Here is a 21,873-nt window from a genome sequence, read left to right as displayed (position 1 = left end):
GAATAACATTATTCTTTAGAAAACGCACACTCAAGGAAAGGCCGCTTCCGCTTTCCGCCCGATTTTGCTTTTCTGTTGGATTGCATGGTGGAGATTGTACTTAATCCACTCTCCCACTTCCTTAACGTGAATATTATCATTTGTAAAACAAAAAACAAAAAATAAAACAAAACAAAACAAAACAAAGAAACAGTAGCCGTAGAATCTGTTTTAATGAGATTTTGCGGCTGGGATTAACTATGAGTTATAACCGGACATGTAGCTCTGAGGAACATAGACGCCCAATCCTTCATCCCTAAATTGTCAAATCCCTAACCCTAAACCCCCAATTTCCTCCCCTTCCACTCAATCTCAGCGTAATTGAGCTTAATTTCGTGTCGAGGGTTCGAAAAGAAAATGGAACGATTAGAAGTGGAATGGAAGAAACAGGCACATCGATGGTGGTCTCAATCCCTTCACTACGTTCATCTCATTCCACCTCAACAGATTTATACTGCCATGGCCGTACTACTATTCACCACGTTTTTGCTCTTACTGGTTATGTATGTATATATGTATATTTGCAGTATAAATTTAGTTCTTGAGCTTGTCTGTAATTTTAATTATTTTGATTTGTTTATATATTTTTGTGATGTAGTTAGGTTGTTGAAGCGCCCAAAAGCTAATACGATACTAGTGACTGGGCTTAGCGGCAGTCGCAAGACTGTGCTTTACTATCAAGTAAGCACTTTCGCAGCTTATTCGATTTTCTTCGTTAAATTAGTAACAGTATCATATGACTTAATGTGTAGTAGATAGAAGATAGATTCACCAATTGACCTGCTTTTCACAATCGTTCGTTAGAGCTCACTAGTCTCATGCTTGGTCCATGATATGTAATGCAATATAATATTTATGTTAGGCCAATTAATAGGATAAAAATTGTGCAAGCTTTCTACGAATTGGTTTTGCATATTGGATTGTTTTTCTGTCAACGTTGTAAGATTGTCGTGCGTTTGAGATGTTATGTTGGTCCTTTGCTTAAGCTGTATCCTTTGGTTTTCTTTTCCTTTTATATACTTTCCGTACTCGATGCTTGTTTCTAATATGATTTTATCTTGGTAGAAATTCTGAATGCTTTTTTGTTATGTTCTTTTTTCCTCCTGTTTTGAGTTTCCTTGATGGCCTATTTATTACATTGCAATGTGGATCTTACTTTTGTGATATGACTTGATGCACATGCCAGCGTCGGGATGGCTCTTTTCATCAAGGTACTGTCACGTCTATGGAACCAAATGAGGGAACTTTTGTGCTGCATTCTGAAAAATCAAAGGTGTATTTAGCTTCTTATGATCATATAAGATCTTATGTATTTATATCCCTTTGATGTTTGCAAGACACTAACCACAAACAATTTCGTTGCTTTTCTTTTTACTGTTGTTTTTGTTGATTGTCCTTCAGGCACTTGATGATGCTCACCCTTCTTTTCATTGTCCCTGACAGAATGGAAAGGTAAATCCTATTCATGTTATTGATGTTCCTGGGAATTCTCGCCTAGATGATTTCCTACCTCAAGCTGCTGGTATAGTGTTTGTGGTCGATGCTGTGGAATTCTTACCAAATTGTCGTGCTGCTTCAGAGTAATATTTTCCCCCTTTTAGTATATAGCTAGAATGTGATATTGAACAATGACTATTTTGCCTTCAAGATTATGCTTGCATCCATTTTACCACTTGGTGGTAAACAATGCCAGCCCTACGGGTCTAAGGTCGTAGAGTGATAAAAATGATCATAACAGACAGAGACACCCAAAATTTGGGATCTAAGCATATAGATGCTTACTTTGCATGAAGCTCAAGTTTTTCACAGTAGAGGATGACGTTTGGAGTTTTATTTGCACCAGGTACCTGTATGATATTTTGACCAAGGCGAGTGTGGTGAGGAAGAAAATTCTAGTTCGTATTCTCTGCAATAAGACAGACAAAGTGACGGCACATAGCAAGGAATTTATTCTAAAACAATTGGAGAAGGAAATGTAAGATTTGAATTGTTTTAACATCAGTGTCTTTTTTTTCTCTGATTGATCTTAAACTTGTAACGCAAGCTTTCAAGTGGTGTTAATGAGATAACTATATTGTTCGTCTTTGTAATATATTTTATATTGATAACATCCGGGTTTTCCGTAAATATATTGTTTGCAGTAACAGTTTTGCCGTGATTTTTTATTTGGCATCACATTCAGGACAAATTTTTCATTCAATGCTACTCTTGTTTTTTTAACCCTTGTTTCTGCAAGTGTTCATTAGCTCAAGAATGCTCTGTGATGTTATGATTCATATTCATCTTGTTTCTGATTCTTATATCGAAACCCTGATATATTTGTGACATAACATCTTACAGTGACAAATTACGAGCATCAAGAAGTGCAGTATCAACAGCTGATATTACAAATGAATTTACACTCGGAGCACCTGGAGAACGATTTGCATTTTCACAGTGTCAAAACAAAGTTACAGTTGGAGAAGCTTCTGACCTTGGTGGTGAAATTTCCCAGGTGGAGCAATTTATCAGAGATAACATAAAGTCGTAGGATATTTGATCCCATTTCACGAATTTGTGGTAATTTCTTGTAAGTTAAAAGATGTTCCAAGTGATTATGGCTCATTGCATTTGGGATGTTCACGCTGCTCGATTCTTAAATGATTTTTTAATCCCTTTTAATTGCACTTTTGCAATGTCTAGCCATCCTTGTTTTTAGTGCTAACCACACGTCCATTTTTACTTCTCACACACCCCTCTTAATTTTCGGCTGTTGGATTGAATGAATTGAAAAAGATTAATGGCCAAAAATTAACAAGTGTGTGGGAGATAAAAATTGATGTATAAATAGCACCATCCAAACACAAAATATGTACAAAACAAAGTTTAGATTTAAAAAAAAAAAAAAAAAAAAAAAAAAAAAAAAAAAAAAAAAACCTCATGGGATAGTCTTTTGAAGACCTTCCGATTGTATAATAGGGACCTAAAAGTGTCCATGAAGTGCTCAATGAAATCTCGTTCGACAAAAACTCAGTAGGACTTGCTCTGCATCTGTCGACAGATTTGCTCGGAAGTTATGGATAAATGTCGACAGGCTTACAACATTATTCGGCTGACGATTACACAAGCACCAAGTGCTTGACAAAATAGATCACTTAATAAACTGAAAAAGAATTTGCACATCTCACGTGCTATTTTCGTCTAAGAGAGAGACGGACTCAATCACATAGAGAGGGTATGGTTTCCTTTTTTTTATCTAAGAACGAATGATTCGTGACTCCAAGTCATTTAAAAATAAAACCAAATAAGTCACCTATCATGCACAGTTCTGTCTAAGTGTCATAACCTATTGTCTAAACGACTAGGCATTAATCGTGGGCACCTAGGCCCCTTTTAAGAACACCGAGTAGTAGTGGCCTGAAAGGTAATGGTGGTGGCGGCATGGGTGACAACAATAAAGAATGTAGTGGTGGTAGTAGTGGTGGTGACGGCGATGGTGGTGAGATGTAATGGTGGTGGTGGTGATGGTGGGAAGGGTGATGGTAGTGGAGAATGTGGTGGTTGTGATGGCGGTGATGTTGGTGGAATGTGGTGACAATGTGACGGTAGCGAAGGTTGTGGTGGCAACAATTGTGATTGAGGTGCCCGCTATGATGGCCATGGCAAGGTGGCAGCGGCAGATGTACTTTTATTTCTTAAAACTCTAACTTTTTTTGTCACTTAGTAATACAATCTATTAGTATTCTTTCTTTCTTGTAAGTGAGAGGCATTAGATTTGTTACTCGTTGAAGGCGTATTTGAACAAATTTTATTATGTCTGGATCATTATGTTGCTTAGCCTAAGTCTTTCACCCCCTTAGTGTAATATATCTTTGTATTCGTAAAGAAAATAAAACATGAATGTTGTTATAGCCTGCATCATAAGGATCAATCATGATACGACAATAGAAGTTCAAAGGAACTTGCATAGACTGGTTTTATCTAGAACACATAACACTTTCTATACTTCGATCAAGAGTTCATTCTCTAAAGTGTGTATTTGATCAGTCAAGGATAATGTGAATAAATTAAGCCCCTTGCATGTTCTGTAAAGAAGTCATTTTGGACATGCTAGAGTTACAGCCTATGTCGTTGATATGAATCTCACTAAAACTTTGGAGGAGTTTGAGAAAGCTAACTCACACCCTAAGTCGAACTTTGAGATGAAGGATCTTGGGAAAACTTGTTCATGTCTCGGCATGAGGTTCGAGCATTGTTCTAATGGTATCCTAGTCACTAATCAAATTACCCAAGATCATCTGTACGTGTTAACCCTAAAAACTACCAAGCCTACGTGGCACGCAGACCGAGTAATCAATAAATTAACTACGTCCTTTAGTTGTGTGCATGGCATGCTAACTCATCGACCGAGCACGGTCGGGGAGTAAAATATGTTGATGTCGCGTTGGACACGCTGCTGACTTTTTGGTCTTGCGACTGCGACCGAGGAAGGAACACGTCTCGGCCTTCCGGTTCTAGAGTCTGAAGATAAAGCTGCTAGTTTTGCGAAGTTCAATATCAAATTCGGCTTTCAATGTGCTGAATGTAGTAACATGTAACACCTCACTTCGCCGAGAAGGCTAATGAGATGACCCCTGCCAATAAGGATTCGAAAATCCTTCTCGACCAAGACTTGGATAGATAACCAGTCAATCTCGACGCAGTGCTGTTTATCCAAACTGAAGGTGCTCCGCGGTCGACTAATTCTACGGCAACAGTGTTGTTTATCCAAACTGATGATGTCACCGGTTGTCTTCACAGTGCTGTTTATCCAAACTGAAGATGTGTTGGTGGAAAAAGAAAATAAAAATCTCAAGGTTTTTGAGAGGTTTCGCGTAAAGCGAGAGTTTGCGTAAAGCAGTTTGTGTGTTGAATTGGAGAGGCCTTCAAATGTTGCATGCGACTCTATATTTATAATGGATGTCTTTCGCTTGGCACGGCCTGATAACTTTGTAGAGTCCAATTGCAATTCTAATTTGCAGAACTGAACTTCCGCATCAGAAGCCAAGGCATATCCTTCAAATTAATCTGTGGGATTTGTTCCTTGACCTTTCAAACCTAAAAAAAGTTAGGCTTATCACATCACATCAGAAACCAAATCTATCTAGGCTTCTCCATAATCTTTACCAATGCATGCATCCTGATCCCCACCATACTTTGAATGAACAATAATCAGTTTGCAACACACCACTTGTCAGTTAACCAAACTGATCCCACCCACACATTCACACGCCAAAACATCCAAATTAGCTTGAATTGTGCTGCCATGTTTCCAGTTGGAAATACATATCTCATCTTTTATAATAAATTATTATTAAAAGATAATTATGATAAAACACCATAACATTATCCTTTAATAATAACAAAATGAATTATCTTCAATTTTCATCTGACGGTGTCAAACTATGCTCACTCAAAGCCCTTGATTGCACAGGCCGATAATGTAAATTTGGGTCCAAACAGTACGCTAGATCCAAAGTGACACCTTTGAAGAGTTTATGGAATCCAAAGTTCCATATTTGAGTATGATTGGAGTTTGTTGTACTTAGCTCGTTGCATTAGGCTGGACATCTCTTTCGATGTGCCTATATACCACCATTAGGTTGGTGAAAGATGTTTTTTTTCTTATATCTTTATGGAACTACGAAATTTGGGCTTGTTTATCCCTAGCATCTCTAGATCTAGTCCCTGATCATTAGAGTGATGCTTGCCTTGTTAGTTATGTCGACAAAGAGTTCCTTATCAAACTCTCACAAGGCACATTCTCAAAGACGTTTTATGCCTTTATCGTTAGGAATACACCAATATTTTGGAGGTCCATTTAATAGAGCTTAGTTGCGATGTCTTCGAACCTCGATAAGCTTGCCGCGCCTCATTACGACGCTACACCTCACTACGCCACATGTGAGTAGACACGGTTGAGAGCTCATGTTGAGCATGTTCGAAGCACTTGTATATTTTTATTCATCTTTGAGTCCCCACAACGATCGATGAAGACTATGCCTTGTGTGTCAACCCAAGGAGACCATACCAAGCTTATGGCGTCTAAGAAGAGTGAAGTCAAGAAGATCTCATGTCAAGACAACCTTGCTGATCTCTACACAAAGTCACACCCGAAGTCCACCTTCCCGAAGTTTGTCGGAGGAGTTGGATTGCCTACACTATCTTATTTGCAACATTGATAATTTTCAAGGGGAGTTTTGTCGAACTTAGCTAAAGTATTTTGTAGTACACCCAGTTTGGGTTGGTCATAACCTTGACAACCTCGCCGTCCCTCTCTCAATATTTAATTACTCCAACCGTTTTTAATTTTTTTAATTGGAATTTTGTGCAGGAACATTATCCGTCCCCAGGCCCCTGAGGAGGCAAATCGTGCCCGTTTCGTGCGCCGGTCTCCCATTTGCCCACCTCCCCACCCTATTCTTCACCGGTCCCACCCACTGTCCGTATACAACACACAGACTCTTCTCTCTCTCTCTCTCTCTCTGTCTCTCTCTCATAGAAGCAGCAGCCTAGGGTTTTAAAGCCAACCATGGATGGAAATGGCTTCTGAAAAACCCTATCCAATAGTCTTCATTTCTTTCTCATTACCCTAATTTCTCAATTCTATAATCAATTTCTTCAACGGCGATATGGGGGGCGCTGATAACAACAACCGCGACGAGACATCAGTGGCCGCCGGCGGACAACAGGCGGCTTCGGGTTCAAGTTCGGCTCCGGCGCCGGCACCCTTACTGAAATCCAACGCCCCGCCGCCGTTCCTGTGCAAGACGTACGACATGGTGGACGACCCGGCTACCGACCCGGTCGTGTCGTGGACCCCCACCAACAATAGCTTTGTGGTTTGGAAACCGCCGGAGTTCGCCAGGGACCTCCTTCCCAAGTACTTCAAGCACAATAACTTCTCTAGCTTTGTTAGGCAGTTGAACACCTACGTATGTCTCTCTCTCTCTCTCTCTCGCTCTCTATATACGTGTATATATTTCTCACTGTTTAAAAATATGCTTTTAATGGTGATTGATTTTGGTCAGTGATTGGTGGAGACAGAGATTGGTCTTATCTGGGGATTAGTGTTGTATACAGGTTACCCAAATGTGAACCAATTAGGCGTATAATTGTGCCGAAAAGACCCTAGATTTTCTGGTTAAGTCTTTGGGTCAATGACTACGATACCCCATTTGGTTTCTAAGAGAAGTCAGGGTAACATGTATGGAGTGTTGGGTTTTTTCTTTTATGTTTGTTCTTCTTTGGGAGTTGAAGCTTTTGACTCTGGTTTTTTGTTTTCGGGCTACTATTACCACTTAAAAAATGTGCAATTTGAAAGTTTGATCTCTCTTATTCCTGCATTTTCTCAGCAATCAGATGGAGCAGAAGTGGGATAAAAGGGAAAGAATGTGAGGGCTGATTACAAGGTTAATTATAAATGTAGATATTTTAAATATGTTTGTGGCATATGCAATACTGACCCGGCTGAGGGCTAGCTGCTGATGATAGAGCTGGCGGATGTGTTTTTTAATGTTTTGTATAACTGATTGATTAAGAACATCTTAATGAGAATATTTCAACATCAAAACTGAGCCTGTTTGTTTATTTTTGAGTTGTACATTGTGCCAGTCTTTAAGTTTCTGACATGACCTGTTGACTGTCTGTTCTTGGAACTATGAAGTATTTAGTATGCTAGCTGCTATGTGATCTATGCATAGGCTTACTGACTTACTGTCTTTTAAGTTTTCTAGTATCGTAGTAGTTTGTGTCGTAGTTTTCTCTACGCCTTGGTTATATGTCCTCCTCTTTTTGGTCAGCAGCTTGCTAATTGTATTCTTCATATGGTCATTCTGTCTTATGATAGCAAATATATTCGCTTACATGTGATGGCTAATGCATTTGACTCTAACCGAGTGTAACGACCACCACTGTGTGCCATTTTTCCATGGATGACTAGAATACTCCATTTGGTTGCTCAGAGAATTTAGGGTAACATGTATGGAGTGTTGGGCTTTTTCTTTTGTGTTTTCTTTTTGGGGAGTCGAAGTTTTTGGTTTTGTTTTGTTTTTTCATTTTTTTTTTTTTTTGTTTTTTTGTTTTCGGGCAATTATACCATTTAAAGAAATAAGAATGTGCGATTTGAAAGTTTGATCTCTCTTCTTCCTGCATTTTCTCAGCAACCAGATGGAGCGGAAGTGGGATAAAAGGGAAAGAAAGTGAGTGCATGATTACAAAGTTAATTATAAATGTAGATATTTTAAATATATTTGTTGAATATGCAATACTGACCCGGCTGAGGGCTAGTCAAACCTTTATGCAGGTAATGATAGAGCAGGCGGATATGTTTCTTTATGTTTCCTATTACTGATTGAATAAGAACATCATAGTCAGAATATTTTAACAGAAAATCTGTTGTTTTGGACAGTTTTGAGTTTCTAATTTCTTTGGGTCTGGAGCACCGAGCAGTATGGTGTTTGTGTTTTTTGAGTTGTACTTTGTGCCAGTCATTAAGTTTCTAATGTGACCTTTTGACTGTCCTTGGAACCATGAAGTATTTGGTTTGCTAGCTTTTATTAGATCTATGACTTGGACATGCTAACTTACTTCCTTTTAAGGTTTCTAGCATCCTTGTAGGTTGGGTCATAATTCTGTCTACGCATTAGACATGGTAACTTGCTAAGCTGTAAGCTTCATATGGTTATTCTGTCTTATGATAGCAAATATCTGCACCTGTGATGGCTAATTCATTTGGGCTCTAACAGAGTGTAATTGGGTTTGTAACGGCCATCACTGTGTGCCATGTTATCATGGTTGAAGATATCACTGTTGGTAGAAATAATAATATTTCTTTTACGGAAAGGTTGCTGGAAATATGTATACAAAATTACAAACTGAAAAGTGGTTACAATTACAGACATGACTGATTTAAAAAGGGTTGTGATTTAAAAAAGGGATAATTCCTTTGTCTTTCTATGTGTTTACCTCATTCATTCTTATGATTTTCCATCTCCCTATAGTGAAAGGAATTTGTTGCCTTTCTGGCTAGAAATGTGAGACAAGGGATCTCATACTTCTTATCCTGTTTTATGGCTGTTTGATTAAGGTTGGTCTTTGGACCATGGTGACTTTGCGTGCAAAGCATGTAAGACATGTTTAGAAAGAACAATTAGATATTTGCCACCATGGCACTCATTGTTATTTTTATTGAGCCATATTTCAAATAGTATTCTATGAAAAATTTAGTTTAGTTCAAACTCAAAGATTATCTGTATACTGCATTCAAAATTGTTTGTATAGAAAATCAGAGATGCAAAACTTGTGAGCGTCTTCTTTTGCTATTCATCTTGAAATCACTATGCATTGTGGACATGGCCTGGAAATTTTCATTGTCTGTGGATGTGGAGAAATGTGACATCTATCTGTAAGACTCTTTTTGGTGCTTTTGGAGAGTTTACTTGCTAATGGTTTCAGTGGGGTGACTTAGACTCTGGCTATGAAACACTTTTGGTTCCTTACATGTCTAAGATGGTCATGCAGTGAGTCAGAGACTGCACGGAATAACTAACTCTATGAAGTTAGTTTTGGAACCTTTTTATGGTTTATGCTTTCCTGTGGACTAGACAGATTGGAAACTGAATTTCGGATAGGCTTCACATGATAGGTTATCTTTTCTGAATGTGATCCTTAATAATGTATCCACATCTATTCTGAATCTGATCCTTAATAATGTATCCACATCTACTTGGAATCTGATCCTTAATAATGTATCCACATCTATTTATTTTTGTAACACTGATTACCTCTTCTGCTATCCCCAAATCAAATGGGGAAAGCATTGCAAGGCCAGATTCTTCAGAAAACATTGCTTGAGCAGGTTGTGTTGGCTGGTTTACATATTTTGTTCGTGGAGTGGATAATTGAGTTGTACTCTCCTGGTAGTATTGGGGGATGAAGGAACTCGTTCCTTAAAAATTTTGACGTGGAGAAGTCTCTAAATGTAGGGATTCAACTTGAGTGAGAGTCCCTTCAGTTCACGTTGAGCTAGGTCGTGAAACCTTGTAATGTTTTTCTTTTTTTTCTTTGCTTAATTTCGGGATACACTAAGTAGCCTTAAATAATTATTCTCTTCAACTACATTGATCAATTTGCATTTCTCATAAATGATAGGTGTTTGATCCATTGTCTTCATCAATGTTTGTCTGCTGATTCTGATATTGTTTTTGTTTTTTTCATTCCTTTGCTAAACCATGAAAAAGTCCCTTCATTTTTTCCTTTTCCATCATGTTGATTGAACCCCTTCACTTTTATTCAAAAAGGGATTTAGGAAGGTTGATCCAGACCGCTGGGAGTTTGCTCATGAGGGATTTTTGAGGGGTCAGAAAGATCTCCTTAAGAGCATCAACCGGCGAAAACCTGCCCATGGACATAGTCATCAACAGCCACAGCCATCACATGGACAGAATTCAATGGGTGCGTGTGTAGAAGTTGGGAAGTTTGGCCTCGAGGAAGAGGTTGAGAGGCTAAAAAGGGACAAGAATGTGCTTATGCAGGAACTTATCAGGTTAAGGCAGCAGCAACAGTATACTGATAACCAGCTACAAACAATGTTGCAGCGTCTTCAGGGCATGGAGCAGCGGCAACAACAGATGGTGTCATTCCTTGCAAAGGCTATGCATAGCCCTGGTTTATTCACTCAATTTGTACAGCAAAATGAGAGCAGTAGGCGCATAACTGAAGTCAACAAAAAACGGAGACTTAAGAAGGAAGGTATTGCTGAGAGCGAGCATTCTACTACTCCTGATGGACAGATTGTTAAGTATCAGCCTCCCATGAACGAAGCAGCAAAGGCAATGCTCAGGCAAATCATGAATAGAGATATATCTTCTCGGTTGGAATCTTCTAATAACAATTTTGATAACTTCCTTATTGGTGATGGTTCATCATTATCATCCAGTGCAGTAAACAGTGGGAGTTCTTCAAGCCGCACATCAGGAGTGACTCTTCAAGAGGTCCCGCTAACTTCAGGGCATGGCCTGCCTTCTGTAATTTCTGAAAAACATTCTTCTCCACGGGTCACTAACTCTGGAACAGTTATGAGATCTCTATTCTCAGATGTCAATGCCCTTGTCGGAGCACAAGAGTCCCCATCAATTCCCATACCTCAGACAAATGTAATTATCCCGGAGCTATCTCAAATACCAGATATGCCACCCGAAGGCTTAGTGGATATTCCTGAAGAAAGCATGGCAGGTGAAGACACTGGTGTTGGATTTATTGAAAACATGGCATCTGAAGCAGGTGATGGATATATTGACCCCACTCCAGAGGTATTGAATGGGTCATTGGCGATAGACTTTGATAATATTTCCTCAGACATCGAAGCATTTCTAAAGGATTGGGATGATATTATACAAAACCCAGGGGCAGATGAAATGGATTCTACTTGTGCGGAAGTAGGATTGCGTATCGAAAATGAAGAGCAGCAGCCGACAGAGAATGGAGACAAAACCCCGAATATGGATAATCTGACTGAAAAAATGGGACTTCTTACATCAGATACCAAAGGGGTATGATCTTGTTTATATGCTAATGTACAGAAGTCTCATCACTATCTAAACACCACAGACAACATACTAATGGTCGTATTTTGATATCGGGTCCTTTATATGGCCCCATTGAAAACCAGCTGTACCTTCATCTGTATCAGTACATCTCGTTTATTTTGCAAATCTTATGTGGCTAGAGTTTCTAGTTTCCATTTCCCTTTTGATTTTTTTTTATTTTTCTTGTCCGTGTTGAATGAAACTGGAAAAGGACATGCCGATTATGGAGGTTGATGTCCTGCTCCATGTAGAGTTAGAGACACCACCAGCCTTTTATTTGAAGCAATTGATCACTGAACGCTTTCTCTGCATTAGAGCACTTCCAGAGTAGGGAGGCCTCCATGACAATTGGCAATTGAATCCCCTCCATTGAATAGTAACCGTCTTCAATGAACAGTAATTGTTTTTTGCATCTTTACTCTTAAACTGAGTAGTCATGACAATACACAACAAAATATTAGTATTTTTTATTTTATAAAATAATAAAAAATAATTTTAAATTTCGAATAGGATTTTTAACCAATCTTGTCACGTCATATGTCATTATCTGAAAGTAAAATTTTTGTAGATGGATTACGATAAGATTTTTAATCAATTCCGTGACATGTTCTTGATTGTTTAGAATCGTTGAAAATATTGAAATATGCTGAAAAATGGGAGAAAATGATAAGGTATTTATAGAAGAAAAAAAATTATATATATATTTTTAAAATTTGTTTGAAATTTTTTGGATCTTTAATATTTTTTTAAAATTTATTAACTTAATTAATCTAGACCGTTGGATTACAAAAAAAAAATATTGAAATCCAACAATCCAGAATGTGACTTGTGGCCCACCAAAACATTTTAGATTTTTTTTCTTTTTTCTTTTTTTTTTAAATTTTAAAAGCCTAAAAACCTAGATCGTTGATCTGGAAATCAACGGTCCAGATTCAAAGGTAATTGAGTGGGGCTACCATGCGAGTCCCATCATCTGAAAATGTGTCGAAGAAGCGCTCCATGTGCATGATGCAAATTTTTTTAGAACATGGTTAATATCATGCTGACGTCAGCCTTGCATCAGTCCCCCTCATGCGCTCGGGCCTTGAACTCCTGCCTGCCCTCTCCCATGGGCTCCCCCTTACTCCAATTGCCCAAATGGGCTGGAGCTAGTTTGGGAGGGGATTGGGTTGCTTCAGATCCCTCTCTACAGGGCTAAAGAGCATGCTGGAAGTGCTCTTAACGTACTCGTTGGCTTGCTTTGTGTGTGCGTGTTTTGTATTAGATTTTGAATTTAGTTGTGTTTCGCATCTGATTTTGATTCTAGATTGAAAAAAATTCAAATTTTGGTGTTGGTTTTGGTTGTGGATTTGGTTCAACATTGTTCGGTGTTTTGGTATATGCATTATTCTTCGAATTCCATGTTAATTTCATATTTATTTGTGATTTTTCTTTTCATTTGTAATTTAGGTTGTGATTTTTGTTTTGATTTTTTATAAAAAATGTCAGTGTTATAGTTGTTTCTACTTGTCATTATAAATCGATTATAGTTTTGTGTTTGAGTGTTGGTGGTCTGTTTTCAATTTTGTGGCAATTCCATAGTCATCTGTCTGTTCCATTTTAGTGATTTAAATTGTTTTTATTTTTGTGTTTTGTTTTGACCGTTTGGGACTTACCATTTTAGAGCATCTCCAATAAAAACGCCAAATGAAAAACATTTATGCGGCAATTTGACGTTGCGAAAAAACTTTTTATTCTTACTTGATATGTCAATCTTTTTATTTTATTTTATTGTTTTTGTAATATTTATGACTTGTTTATTAAAGAGCGTTAACTCTTGGTTAAATACACATCAAACAAGTTACAGTATGGTGGATCCCAATCTTACTCAATTTATAGAAGGATTTGGCATCAATCTCTTAAAATTCTAATGGAAAACAAGTAACACAACACATATTTAGGGGCATATAGTGCCCATGATTAAAAAAATAAAGTATTTCGCAAGTGCTCATGCAGAGAGGCTAGCGTAAGATAATGGAACTGTCAAACAGCTGAGCACAAAACTTTATTCTTTTACTTTTGGGTGGGATAGAACTTTCATTAAACACCAAATTGATGAATTTGAAACACGAATCAACTAAAATTAGGAGTTGGCGGAACCCAATGACCATTTGTGATAAAAAGTAAAAGTCCAATAGTATATTCAATTTTTGCCAACATTGCAATTCTCAGTATTGTATTTTGATTTCATATCAGATACAACTGCGTGGCAGTGACATTCGAGAGCTTGCCCCTTCGGGTTTGACACAACAACAGGACATTATCCCACTAAGTGGAGTCGGTTATATAAATCCTAGAAGGATGACCGAATTGCTTTGCCTTGTCGTAGATTGACTCATTTGCCAAACAGACAGAAGAAAACCCAAAATGTTTGTAGTCGTGTACCAAAGCAGCAATCCAGGAGCCCTCATACTAGTTAACATCATACATATGCAAGAACGCATTATCCTGCCTGGTTGAAAATCATTTTGGTGGAGCCATATTCCATTTATTTGATGCTTCCTTGTGCTTCTGGAGAAAACCGCCTGATTAAGAAAAAATAACAGCAAGTTACCAACCATTTGATGTCACAATTCAAATACTGATGAGCGAGCGAGCGTCACCAGAATGAAAATCACCCGCACAAGTTAATAGAGAGAAAAAAATTAGGCTCCAGAATTCAAACAGGCATGCGAAACTAACTTATTTCTGTTTTGGAAGAAACAAATTAATGATCCTAGCACAGGAAGTCATTTCCTAAGTTGTTGGTTCCAGAAATCAAGCATTCAACCCACCCAAATGAAATCCTCATATCCCCAGGACCCCAGTAAAAAAAAAATTATAGCCGATTGTCGTCAATGTCCGGAGGTTGTCACCTCCATGCCTCTGCCGTCTCTAAAGTTAAAGGGATAATCGCAAGATGGGTTGGCAGATCAAGGGGTGGGGTGTGGGAGCAAGATCAGAGAATGGGAATCGGAGTTATGCTTCTATGACTACGAATTCTTTTATGGCATGCCGTGTTTTCTGGCAAGTGGTTTGTTGTGTTCACTACCTGCCCGCATTTCAAAATAAATGACAACGGTGGATGTTCATTATCTCCTCTTGCACAAAATGGGTGTCAGTGAATTGGAAGGTACTAAAAAGAAAACTATGATGAAAAAGATTCTAGGGTATGGCTTCATTTCATTTCGTTTCAAGGTATAACTAGTTAGCTTCATAAGTGCTCCCAAACTCAATTAACACCATCACAGATTTACAAAGAAAGGGTGTACATGTTAACATCTTCTTCCCAATGTATTATGAATCAAACTATACCTTCTTACAACATGAACAAAGACCCTAGGTGGTATTCTGTTTAGAACGTCGAAGCACAAAAGTGGCTACGGGCATAGGATCTGGGAAGGGAAATGACTCTACATGGAAAGTCCTAATTTTGGGGCATCCAAAAAACATGCATAACCATTTCACTGCAAACTAGTAGGAACCAAAGAGGAAGTCAATTAAAAATCAGAATTTAGCAAGGAAATAGAAACAATAGCAGCAATGCAGCATGATTCCCAAAGCATCTGTAACCTAATAGCACATTTTCAGTCTGTGAAAAACAGAGAGCTGCAAATGGTAGAGATTCATGGTGTACATGAAGCAAATTAATAAAATTTGAACCACATATAAAGGCAGAGTTTTTTTATTTTTTAATTTTTTATGATTACAATGTCTACATGTTCTTTAATAAATACCATTTATTCCATAAACAAGCACAACTAAGGCATGCAGAGAAAATGAACACCATATGCGCACGATACTCAACAGAGAAAATGAACTGGGCATGCTGTACCAAAACAGTTAGACACATCCAAGATTACTTTCTACATCAAAAGCTGCATAACCATTCAAGGCGGTTAATGCAAATTGCTTCAAACCCTATGCTATAGGTGTTCAAATAACTGGCTTGAGCTGATCAAGTTGGTTCAGATACTCTACTTCCTGTGGGTTTGTTTCAGTTACAAATTTAGTACGCGATCTATATGAAGTTAGTCGACTGTTGGGTGTTATGAAGTCAACAAAACCGATCCCATCGGACTATATATTGAGTGAAAAATATGATGTCTAATCAACATGATGAGGACATGAGCATCAACTTTAGGTTTACTGTTGAAAGAGATGAAAAGAGAGAAAATGATCTAATCCCCTTTGTATGTATGCAAATTAACTGTACAGCTGTCCCAGTTTTCAAAGCATTTAAGCTCTAGTTTTGAAACCTCGTGGAAGAAACTAGATAAGGCGGGTCTTCTATGAGTTACCAGCCCTACCAAACTGATATATATATATATATAGTTACAGTACTCTAATTATGTTTTGAGAAATCCTAACTGTAGTTGTGCTGAATGTCACGAGAAGCTGACACCATAAAAACCTACTGAAACGCACTGAAAATCAAGGGCATTGTTGTTTTATTTTGTTCTTGATAAAAATTCAAAAGTTTGATACAGATGACACCAAACCCAGGCGCATAAAAGACGCGGTAAAATTCAACATCGAAACTTTGAATTATCTTGAACCAAAACTAGTTAGGAAGCATAACTAACAAACCTTGTCTTGATATAGGGATAACGCGATGGCGCGGCCCTTCGAACATCCAATTATCTTCTTCAAGGGATTTAACCACCTTGTTAAGTGCATCCATAAGATCGGATTTTATAACTGCAATGTCGAAAAGTAAACACTCAGATTTCGCATAAACTACACGCATTAAAACAAAACAAAACAAAAACAAACAAAGCAGAGATGCATTCAATGATCAATCGATTTCTTTGATGACAACAGAAACAAGAAACCAAAATCATGTAATCAAATATTTGAACCAGTAACAGTGGAAACAAATAAACAAACAAACAATTGGAAAGTGAGATTGGAAAGCGAAAAGTGAGAGGAACGAACCAAGTAATGCTTCGTGTTTGCGATCTTGAATGGAAATGAGATCGGAGGGGAAGAAGAGGTCGTCGGAGAGAGCGGCGGCGGCGGCAGGGTTGGAATTGCTTCGTTCTCTTTCTCCGGCTATCGCTGTCGTCGATATCGACGAATGTGCCGGCGATGAATTCGAATTACTCATTCTCTCTGTTGCAAAAGGAAGAGATTTGGAAATGTTTTTTTTTTTTCTTTTTTTTTTTTGGAATTTCTGAAAGAACGACCCTAAAATCCCTGAATTTAAAAGAAGTCTGTATCCAGTTTACTCACCATGATACGTGGTCCAATAAAATCCTAACACGTGTCCAGTTTGCCCAGCTTCTTCGACCTTTGTCCCTGCAAATCCGAAAAGCCTTCTCTTCCTCCAACTTTGCCCTTCGTCGATCCCATCCCCGTCTTATCCTCCCTCCTCCGTCGACTCCGCCGTCGTCCCCTCCAACCTCTCTCCTCCTTCGCCTCCCTTCCTCTGCAAATCCGACCACCAGACCTGATAATACATGTGCTCTCCTCGGCGCCCTCCACTGTCCTCTCTCACCACCACCAGCCACCGCCCCTCGACCGAATGAGATCTGAATCTAACATGAAAGTAGAAAACATGAAGGCAAGAACATCCCAGCCATCAGCCACCGTTGCCTTCTCCAATTCCTTCCTTCTGGGATTTGTCTTGGTACTCTTCTCCGCCATTGGTTTCTGCACACATTCTTCTGCACATTATTCAACTCTTCAGGTCAGTGCTTGGTTTTCTCAGATTCCTCAATTTTTTTACTTAATTTCATTGCAAATTTGCAATTGTTACCAACATTTTATGAGATTTGTATCACATATTTTTTTTCGTTGGATGGAGGGAGAGAAGTATTACAATTTTTTAGTGTTAAGAAATTTTGAGCTCTACATGTTCATGGCGTGTTGTTTAATAAGCATAGCCCCTCTTGGATTACTCAATTTTTTAGTGATAAGAAAAGTAACACTATCATAAATTGTGAACTGCATCTTCGTGTCTGTAGGATTTCTCTAGTGATTTTTATCCGTGACGTATATTTTTTATTTTTCAGGCAGGAACGTCTGATTCAAACTATGATGGTGGTGGCTCTAATATCAGTGCCTTTTCTAGATTCAACAAGTATATTATGCAGTCTTACTACGAAAAATATGAAAACTTGTTCGATTCAGATTTCGAAGACTTTGTAGCACAAGAGCTTCCTTTTGGTTTGTGTGAGGTGCTGCCACATGATCTGAGTTTTGTTGTTAGACCCCCAATCTTGCACCGCAATTTGATAGGCAGAGGTTCGCATCGTCATCTCACCTCATCCATTAGAGTTAACATCAAACCAGAGCCCATATATGAGCTACCAACTCACCATTGTGAGCTCATAATCGTTGAGAGACTGCCATCTGGGGTTTTTGCGGATCCATTTGAGCTTCAACATCTCCTTCAGCGTGGTGGTAAGTGTTCCTTCTTGTTTCTGCTCTGCTCCCTCCGCACCACAAATGAAAACAAAATACTACACATTACCTGTTATCCAGAGATGTTGCACTAATTTCGTTTCTTGTATTTCTGATTTTCCATTTAATGCAGCATATAGCGCTATAGCTGTGTTTGGAGATGCGAATTTGGAACTGCCTTCATTTCTTTCCAATCGTACCGCTGTTGAGGTTCACATGGATATTGGTCATAATTTCTTGCTCAGGCACGACAAAGAGTCTAACATCAACATAGAGCTTCCATTGCATGCACGATATCCAGTAAGTGGAGAGGTTTTGAATTAAATTTGTAACTGTATCTGATTTCCCTGTGAAGATATTTTCACCTCGACAGGTTCTGCATTCGTTCTGCATTTGCATATATGATTTGAAATTGGGATATTTGGCTTTTTAGGTCGTTAAAACTTTGAGGCATGTGTTGTGCGCTGAGGATTCTGAAACCTGATATATTCGTTATTTTGTATCATTTGACCTTGCTTTTTTTCTTTTTCTGAATGCAGCCTCTAGATGAAAGCGGCTATTGGGAAGTCAAATTTGGTATGCCGGATTTGTTCATGCGTTGTAGCATCGAGGGAACTTCACAAAATCGAAGCTGTTTGTATAAGATGCCAGAGATCAATGGTTCTGAATTAGGATACGCTAAACTTGTCTGGAAAATCCCTTCTGGGATGAAGGCGCATGCTGGAATCGTATCCACTCTCACGTTCGTTGCAGCCTTAATTTCGGCTATTGCAATTGCTGCTACATCCATTTTTCATTCAGGCGTTGCCTCCGGCAAACATTTGAAAGAATCTTAATTCATTAAACATGTATGTTGCTTTACCGTCATTTAGCATTCATTTATATGAATTGGCTTTCATAACTTGCACCGAGTTCCCCCTTTCGATCCATCCTTTGTTTTTAAGTGACTTATTTCCCATTCTCACTTTATGATATTGATGTTCACCCGTTTGGTTGAAGAGGCATTGGAGTTTGGCGGGCTGAACAATTTACATGGCACGGGTACATAATTACAATGACCAAATTGGCTGAATTAAAAGCACGACGACGAAAATAGGTTTTGACCTGAAACACAGTGATCAAAAAGGTTCTTAACCTTTGTTGTTAAATTTTTTATTTTTTAACCAAAATATGTGGTGACGTGGAAAAAACATGGAGTGTTGGATGAGTAGTAGGATGCTGATCAATGAAAACGCCAATTATTCAGTCAAGGTGGGATTTAAACCCAGAAACAGCATCTGGGTTCTCTCTCTGACTATGTGTGTCAAAGGCAGAGAAAACCTTTAATTTTCTTCAAAAACTTGATAAATTCGCATCTTACAATCAAAAAGTTGGATTTATGAAACTGTTTCTCCTTTGGGATCGTCAGAAAGTTCTCCCTAAAATGAGGTAAATCAATTGAAGATGATTTAATTTTCTGTGCTCTGAACAAAATTTTCGGTTTTGTTTCATGAATTAAGTAGGTTATCTGATTTTATTTCTTCTGTTGTGTATGTAATTGGCACAAAACCGAGAGCAATGGTGTTCTAGGATGCATATAGCCGACCATAAGGCTTTGTTGTTGTTCTTGTCTATGTAATTGAGAATTAGTTGATTCAATTAACAGAAGAATTTTGAGGTAGTCTCTAGTCTGTAATCTTAGGGTTGATGGGAACCCTAATTTGGTACAATTTGGGATTTTTTGTGCACAATTGAAATTTTGAGCTCAATTGGAGAAGCTGATTGATAGCATCTCAGGAACATCCATCCCCAGACAACCATAGGAAGGAGGCTCCTGCTGATTGCTGAACACACAACACATATATAGTCTGTACTCTTTACGCATATCGAATATGTACCATCCCACTGGGGACAGTGTTCGTATAAATACATGTAGTCCACTCTATATTCCTTGCTTGTTTTTCTGTCAATTTACCATTGCAGTCCACTCTATATTCCTTGTGTTTTCTGTTCGCACATGTTTGTATACTTGTCCTCTCTTTCTTCTATTTAGATGCATATCATTGCGGATCCATTTGAGCTTCAACATCTCCTTCAGCGTGATGGTAATTATTCCTTCTTGTTTCTGCTCCTCCCTCCGCACCCCAAATGAAAACAAAATACTACATATTACCTGTAATCTAGAGATATTGCACTAATTTCGTTTCTTGTATTTCGGATTGTTCATTTAATGCAGCATATAGCAATATAGCTGTGTTTGGAGATGCAAATTTAGAACTGCCTTCATTTCTTTCCAATCATTCTGCTGTCGAGGTTCACATGGATATTGGCCATAATTTCTTGTTGAGGTACGATAAAGAGTGTAACATCAACGTAGAGCTTCCAATTTATGCACGATATCCAGTAAATGGAATGGTTTTGAATTAAATTCGTAACTGTATCCGATTTCCCTGTTGAAGATATTTTCATCTCGGCCGGTTCTACATTCGTTCTGCATTGCATATAAATTGGGATATTTGGCTTCTTTTAGTGATTAAAACTTCGAGGCGTATATTGTGTTTTTTTCTGAATCCATTGCAGCCCCTAGATGAAAGCGGCTATTGGGAAGTCAAATTTGGTATGCCGGATTTGTTCATGCGTTGTTGCGTTGAGGGAACTTCACAAAATCAAAGCTGGTTGTATAAGCTGCCAGAGATCAATGGTTCTGAATTAGGATACGGTAAACTTGTCTGGAAAATCCCTTCTGGGATGAGGGCGCATGCTGGAACCTTATCAACTCATTGAAGAACACAACCTCGTTTTGAACAACCACGCTACTAATCGAACCCATGTTTTAGATCTTAGTTATACTCTGATAATACTGGCCCCTTTAAAAATACAAGTATAGATATACACACACATATTATTGTTTTTCAGTTGAACTTATCCATTATCATATGCTTATCATAACAAATTAATGGGACTTGATGAAGTTTATTAGTCTTATACTTGTATTATTAGGGAATTAAGCATTTCCAACATGTCATTCAAAGTTTTCATATTTTGGACCCATATCTGTTAATATTTCCAAGAAAACCTACATTTATAAAACCTTGATGCTTATCCCGTGGGGTAAAATCCGGAAAAGAATTATTTAAAAACCAAAACGGTAGCCCTCAATTCTTCCCCCACACGCCAAACCCCAACTAACACCCGTCACTGTTTTCCTCTACCCAGATTTTAGTCCAATAGTACCATGAAATGCTTAGCAATGTGTTTGGAAAACAATTAAAAAACTAAAATAAAATTGAAAAATGGTATTTATAATGCGAACACATGACATGTTCAGAGATTTTTGTAGTGAGCAAAAATGCTCCCATCAAAATACCAACAATCAAATATATAACATGCCAAAAACCATTGGCAACCTCCTCATAATAAAACAGTGGATGTCTAAGTACAGGACATATGTGGCTGAGGACCATGACCCATGCTTTGATTGGTATGATTTAGTAGTATTCATCTTCATTAAGTTAGAGGCCTTAGGCCATCTCCAACCGAAGGAGGGCCAAACGGCCATGTTTAGCCCTATAACCCTATAAGAAATTATATTTTAATACAGTGTCAAGCCATATTTTATACCATCTCCAACCGAGGGGCCAAAGGATCATAGGCCAAACATAGCCCTTTGACAAAAAACTCATCTCCAACCGAGAGGGCTAAAAGATCATAAGCCAAATATAAGCCCCCCTCAATAATTTATTATTTTAATTGAATTAATATGGTTAATTAAATTAAATTACCATATTAAAATAAGATTTTGGGATATATTTTGAGTGCTACT

At 38.2% G+C, this 21,873-nt stretch overlaps 5 protein-coding genes across 11 annotated transcripts; 4 read left to right on the top strand and 1 right to left on the bottom strand.

The window, feature by feature from the left end:
- Positions 1–234: 234 nt before the first annotated feature.
- LOC137711610 (uncharacterized) lies at positions 235–2,700 on the top strand. 2 transcript variants are annotated; one of them, XM_088695970.1, is made up of 6 exons: positions 235–542; positions 642–720; positions 1,226–1,312; positions 1,483–1,619; positions 1,883–2,014; positions 2,380–2,700. In XM_088695970.1, the coding sequence occupies exons 1-6, from the start codon at positions 397–399 to the stop codon at positions 2,567–2,569; spliced, it is 771 nt and encodes a 256-aa protein (XP_088552096.1). In that variant the 5' UTR covers positions 235–396; the 3' UTR covers positions 2,570–2,700. The 2 variants fall into 2 exon arrangements, with proteins under 2 accessions (XP_088552096.1, XP_088552097.1); XM_088695971.1 differs by lacking the exon at positions 1,226–1,312.
- Positions 2,701–6,195: 3,495 nt separating this feature from the next.
- On the top strand, positions 6,196–11,800 carry HSFA1D (heat shock transcription factor A1D). Its single transcript, XM_068450699.2, has 2 exons — positions 6,196–6,992; positions 10,359–11,800. The coding sequence occupies exons 1-2, from the start codon at positions 6,690–6,692 to the stop codon at positions 11,613–11,615; spliced, it is 1,560 nt and encodes a 519-aa protein (XP_068306800.2). The 5' UTR covers positions 6,196–6,689; the 3' UTR covers positions 11,616–11,800.
- A 1,974-nt stretch (positions 11,801–13,774) lies between these two features.
- Positions 13,775–16,848, bottom strand: SAMBA (valine-tRNA ligase). The gene is made up of 3 exons (XM_068449963.2): positions 16,602–16,848; positions 16,254–16,364; positions 13,775–14,209 (listed from the first exon to the last, which is right to left on the bottom strand). The coding sequence occupies exons 1-3, from the start codon at positions 16,771–16,773 to the stop codon at positions 14,148–14,150; spliced, it is 345 nt and encodes a 114-aa protein (XP_068306064.2). The 5' UTR covers positions 16,774–16,848; the 3' UTR covers positions 13,775–14,147.
- Positions 16,849–16,901: 53 nt separating this feature from the next.
- LOC137710826 (uncharacterized) lies at positions 16,902–21,001 on the top strand. Of its 6 annotated transcripts, XR_015963689.1 has the most exons (7): positions 16,902–17,355; positions 17,681–18,071; positions 18,205–18,371; positions 18,611–18,919; positions 19,071–20,155; positions 20,287–20,398; positions 20,631–21,001. XR_015963689.1 is itself a non-coding variant. In XM_088695969.1 (5 exons), exons 1-4 carry the CDS (start codon positions 17,191–17,193, stop codon positions 18,905–18,907), a joined length of 1,020 nt encoding a protein of 339 aa, XP_088552095.1. In that variant the 5' UTR covers positions 16,902–17,190; the 3' UTR covers positions 18,908–18,919; positions 19,071–21,001. The 6 variants fall into 6 exon arrangements, 2 of the variants coding, with proteins under 2 accessions (XP_088552095.1, XP_068306062.2); XR_015963690.1 differs by having other exon boundaries at positions 19,071–19,499; positions 19,848–21,001; XR_015963688.1 differs by having other exon boundaries at positions 20,287–21,001.
- LOC148696442 (uncharacterized) lies at positions 20,104–20,834 on the top strand. The gene is made up of 3 exons (XM_088695218.1): positions 20,104–20,155; positions 20,287–20,453; positions 20,631–20,834. Exons 1-3 carry the CDS (start codon positions 20,104–20,106, stop codon positions 20,832–20,834), a joined length of 423 nt encoding a protein of 140 aa, XP_088551344.1.
- Positions 21,002–21,873: the final 872 nt, after the last annotated feature.

This window comes from Pyrus communis, chromosome 6 (genome assembly GCF_041283825.1).
Source record: "Pyrus communis isolate YQ-2024b chromosome 6, ASM4128382v1, whole genome shotgun sequence".
NCBI classification, from domain to species: Eukaryota; Viridiplantae; Streptophyta; class Magnoliopsida; order Rosales; family Rosaceae; genus Pyrus; species Pyrus communis.
The sequence above is the reverse complement of the archived record's forward strand: the minus strand, read 5'-3'. Positions and strand labels throughout refer to the sequence as shown.

Coding starts and splice junctions, on each gene's coding strand:
- LOC148696442 (XM_088695218.1), top strand. CDS start 20,104: ATGCATATCATTGCGGATCCATTTGAGCTTCAACATCTCCTTCAGCGT. Junction 20,156..20,286: donor ACATCTCCTTCAGCGTGATG/GTAATTATTCCT, acceptor CATTTAATGCAG/CATATAGCAATATAGCTGTG. Junction 20,454..20,630: donor CAATTTATGCACGATATCCA/GTAAATGGAATG, acceptor AATCCATTGCAG/CCCCTAGATGAAAGCGGCTA.
- HSFA1D (XM_068450699.2), top strand. CDS start 6,690: ATGGGGGGCGCTGATAACAACAACCGCGACGAGACATCAGTGGCCGCC. Junction 6,993..10,358: donor TTAGGCAGTTGAACACCTAC/GTATGTCTCTCT, acceptor TTATTCAAAAAG/GGATTTAGGAAGGTTGATCC.
- LOC137711610 (XM_088695970.1), top strand. CDS start 397: ATGGAACGATTAGAAGTGGAATGGAAGAAACAGGCACATCGATGGTGG. Junction 721..1,225: donor AGACTGTGCTTTACTATCAA/GTAAGCACTTTC, acceptor TGCACATGCCAG/CGTCGGGATGGCTCTTTTCA. Junction 2,015..2,379: donor AAACAATTGGAGAAGGAAAT/GTAAGATTTGAA, acceptor AACATCTTACAG/TGACAAATTACGAGCATCAA.
- SAMBA (XM_068449963.2), bottom strand. CDS start 16,773: ATGAGTAATTCGAATTCATCGCCGGCACATTCGTCGATATCGACGACA. Junction 16,365..16,601: donor CAAACACGAAGCATTACTTG/GTTCGTTCCTCT, acceptor TCGACATTGCAG/TTATAAAATCCGATCTTATG. Junction 14,210..16,253: donor TATCCCTATATCAAGACAAG/GTTTGTTAGTTA, acceptor TTTCTTAATCAG/GCGGTTTTCTCCAGAAGCAC.
- LOC137710826 (XM_088695969.1), top strand. CDS start 17,191: ATGAGATCTGAATCTAACATGAAAGTAGAAAACATGAAGGCAAGAACA. Junction 18,072..18,204: donor ACATCTCCTTCAGCGTGGTG/GTAAGTGTTCCT, acceptor CATTTAATGCAG/CATATAGCGCTATAGCTGTG. Junction 18,372..18,610: donor CATTGCATGCACGATATCCA/GTAAGTGGAGAG, acceptor TTCTGAATGCAG/CCTCTAGATGAAAGCGGCTA.